This window comes from Myotis davidii, unplaced genomic scaffold, assembly GCF_000327345.1.
Source record: "Myotis davidii unplaced genomic scaffold, ASM32734v1 scaffold4152, whole genome shotgun sequence".
Lineage (NCBI taxonomy): Eukaryota > Metazoa > Chordata > Mammalia > Chiroptera > Vespertilionidae > Myotis > Myotis davidii.
Genome location: NW_006283169.1, coordinates 48,459 through 49,372, shown reverse-complemented (window position 1 = coordinate 49,372; position 914 = coordinate 48,459). Strand labels below are relative to the sequence as shown.

The following is a 914-nucleotide window of genomic DNA, read 5'->3' as shown; positions in this document are numbered from 1 at the left end:
ACACACACAGCAGGCTGGGTTTGAATTCATCCTTTCACCTCTCTGGGCCTCAGTCTCCTCGTCTGTAGGATGCAGCTTAGAGATAACAAGATTGGGCTCATGCAGAATGCCCATTTGGTGTTAAATTTTTCAGAGCTAATTGAAAAAAATCAAGAGATTTCACATAAAAATCCGTATTTGGGACTTCTCTTTAAAAATCCAAGCATCTGCTAACACGGATCTGCATGGCTGCATGCAATTTTGGCTGCAGCTGCCCACTCTAGGAGGGATACGGGCTCTCTGGGTGCCCACCATTCAACCCCACCGGTTCACTCATTTATGTTGCCCACCTGGCTCCTACAGGCATTTGAGTTGCGAGTTCCCTCTCCCTCTCCCAAAGGGGTAATGCCTCCTCGGAATAGCCCTCAGAGCTGTCGGATAGAGGACTGGTGAATCTCCCAGCCCAGGCCCTCACACATGCTGGGCGAGTGAAGGCATCTACCATGCAGTTGCCAGGGTAGTTCCCTGTGGGCGCTGTTATGCAGGGAGGGTGCCATTCCGCCCTGCTTTTCCCTGGGGATCTCCTCGGAAAGGAGGCTTCGCTGACCTAGGAAAGTCCTTCCTGGTTTCCTCGCAGGTCCCAGGTGCCGCACTGGACCCCTGGACTTGGTATTTGTGATTGACAGCTCGCGCAGCGTGCGCCCCTTCGAGTTCGAGACCATGCGGCAGTTCCTGGTGGGCCTCCTCCGCCGCTTGGACGTGGGACCCAACGCCACGCGCGTCGGCGTGATCCAGTATTCGAGTCAAGTGCAGAGCGTCTTCCGGCTCGGAGCCTTCTCGCGCCGCGAGGACATGGAGCGCGCCATCCGCGCTTTGGTGCCCCTGGCGCAGGGCACCATGACAGGGCTGGCCATCCAATACGCCATGAATGTGGC

The 914-nt window shown here is 56.3% G+C and overlaps 1 protein-coding gene across 1 annotated transcript in view; it reads left to right on the top strand.

The window, feature by feature from the left end:
* Positions 1-914, top strand: part of MATN4 (matrilin 4) — a 10,509-nt gene that overhangs the window by 524 nt on the left and 9,071 nt on the right. The window contains exon 2 of the mRNA XM_015563190.1: positions 617-909. Within this exon, the coding sequence (XP_015418676.1) occupies positions 617-909 (293 nt within the window). The remainder of the gene's footprint in view (positions 1-616; positions 910-914) is intronic.